Here is a 2,101-nt window from a genome sequence, read left to right on the forward strand (position 1 = left end):
TCTATTCTCTGATTTTTCATACTTTTTTGCTTTTAGGGCAGGAAGGGAAAAGATTACTACTGTATTTTGTACTTGCTTTTGATTATTCACTAAAAGAATAAAACCACCTGAGCTTGTTGTGAGCTAAGGGAACAAAAGACTATTATTCCTTGATTTTACTCATTTAATTTCTCTCTGTCTCTTACCTCGGCCGTCCGAGGGCAAAGGTTTCCCTCCCGGGAGGGTAGTTAAGCCGCCTCTCTAACCGCCTGGGTAAGTTGCTGACCGGAGGGGGCCGACTTTTACAGTCAGACCTCCTGTTATCTCCTAGTGGGGGTGCATTTCCCCATCCGCTCTGCTGGTCAGAGCCACCAAGCACTTAGCCTCTCTCGGACCGGCGACCAATCAGGCTAGCGGGTGCCCTAAAGAAGGAGGGGACCTCCGGTGACCCTGGGAGGAACGGTTCCTGACCGTGAGTACTAAAGAAAAATCATTTGTTGTAAAGATCCCCTCGGGCCGTGCTTAAAATATACAGGGGGACCAAAGCCTGTCAGTTGGGGACGCCTCGCCTCTGCTTTCCCAGATCTGGGCGGGGCCTTTAAATTTAGCAAGGGTAAGTGTGTGTCTTTAGTAAAAAGAAATAAAACTAATTAATTCTAAAATGTTAAATTAGAGAATCAGTGTGTGTGGATCGAGAATCTAGCATTTTTACAATCAGGGAAGTATCAAAGTAACTCCTTTTAGTATAGACCAAAACATCTGCCCCGCTGATAGTAACTGGTGTTATTACACGGCAGGAGCAGGCACAGTAGAGAAGGGGTTACTGAGGGGAGGATATGAAAGGAGTTAGCCCTCGACCAAACGAGAGCGATACGACGCCTCAGCAACCGTCACGCCGTTCAACACTGGTGCAGGCACTTTTTAAGACAAACAGTAAGACAAAGTTTACTTTGATTGCATTGACCTATGAAGTGATTGTCCCTGCTTATGTCATATCTGGCATTTTAATAGTTGGTCATAATAGCTTGTTGTGTTTGTTTAACACTTTGCCTTTTAGAGAAGACTTTACAGGCGGTTGTTTTTATTCTCACTAGAGAAAAGAAATGCCAAGTAAAAGGAGCTTATGTAAACTTAATCACAGCCCACCTCGCCACAACGAGCATCCTGTGAAGATCCTCAGCAGATATGCTCTGGGGGTCGTCCTTCCTCATATCTACAAAGTCATCCTCAACTGACTGTGGACACCAGAGAAGGAAAAGCAAAAGGACACTGAACACAAGACACACACAGGCCTGCTGGGTACATTAAGGAACAACCAACCTGCAAGCAACCAGTTCCAAGTTATTATACTGTAATGTCATTTAGCTTTTCCCCCTCAGGCTGAAGATGACAGCATGTCTCACCTTTGTCACTTCATCAGAGATGCTGTAGTTGAGCAGCCGAGCCACGCTCAGGTACATTCTGAACTTGTTCAGCTGTGAAGCATGTGGATGCATGTGGATGCTGTTGAGATACTCCTCCATGTGGGGTGGGGTGATCTGAGACTGCAGGTGTATCCGGCAGTCTGACTGTGGAGTTACAGAGAAAGAAATATAAACACTGGACCAGGGAAGAACTTTGCACAAAAGCTTAATGCATCTCTAGTCCCCCCCCCCCCCCCCCCCCCCACAGGTGTTGCTATGTAAAAGTAGGCTCTGCCTGCTGTGTGCACGCCTAGTTTGGCACGTTGTCAAAACTTCATAGGCCGAGCTGACCATGAAGCACTTGAGCAGCCGATAGTTGTTTAATGTAAACAGAGCCATGCACTTCTAATCAACCCCGGGAGTTGTTTACAGCGCGCTGCCCTTCACTGCAGGACTGATACATGGCCGAGCCTGACGCCTCTTCCAGGATTGTTCCTGTGGCACACAGCTGACGCCATGGCAACCCATTAGACCAATACACAGGAATAGCACACAGCACATTCCTCAGACTGTTTGCACCAGAGTGAGACCTGAGCTAAAGCTGCCGGCTCGAGGGGTTGCTGCAGTCAACCAATGGCAGCGTGACTATGGCTGGAAACAACCTTCAGCATCAGACACGGCTTGTCTCATGAGAGGCGACCCCCCCCCCCCCCCCCCCC

At 48.0% G+C, this 2,101-nt stretch overlaps 2 protein-coding genes across 2 annotated transcripts in view; one reads left to right on the forward strand and one right to left on the reverse strand.

Moving 5' to 3' along the window:
• Positions 1-2,101, forward strand: part of inpp5f (inositol polyphosphate-5-phosphatase F) — a 20,449-nt gene that overhangs the window by 17,340 nt on the left and 1,008 nt on the right. The gene's annotated exons all lie outside the window — the stretch shown is intronic.
• The window catches only part of mcmbp (minichromosome maintenance complex binding protein), a 9,702-nt gene that overhangs the window by 621 nt on the left and 6,980 nt on the right, over positions 1-2,101 (reverse strand). Inside the window, exons 14-15 of the mRNA XM_034898686.1 lie at positions 1,383-1,619; positions 1,126-1,214 (exon numbers count right to left, since the gene is read on the reverse strand). Coding sequence (XP_034754577.1) covers positions 1,126-1,214; positions 1,383-1,619 — 326 coding nt within the window. The remainder of the gene's footprint in view (positions 1-1,125; positions 1,215-1,382; positions 1,620-2,101) is intronic.

Source organism: Etheostoma cragini, chromosome 17 (genome assembly GCF_013103735.1).
Source record: "Etheostoma cragini isolate CJK2018 chromosome 17, CSU_Ecrag_1.0, whole genome shotgun sequence".
NCBI classification, from domain to species: domain Eukaryota; kingdom Metazoa; phylum Chordata; class Actinopteri; order Perciformes; family Percidae; genus Etheostoma; species Etheostoma cragini.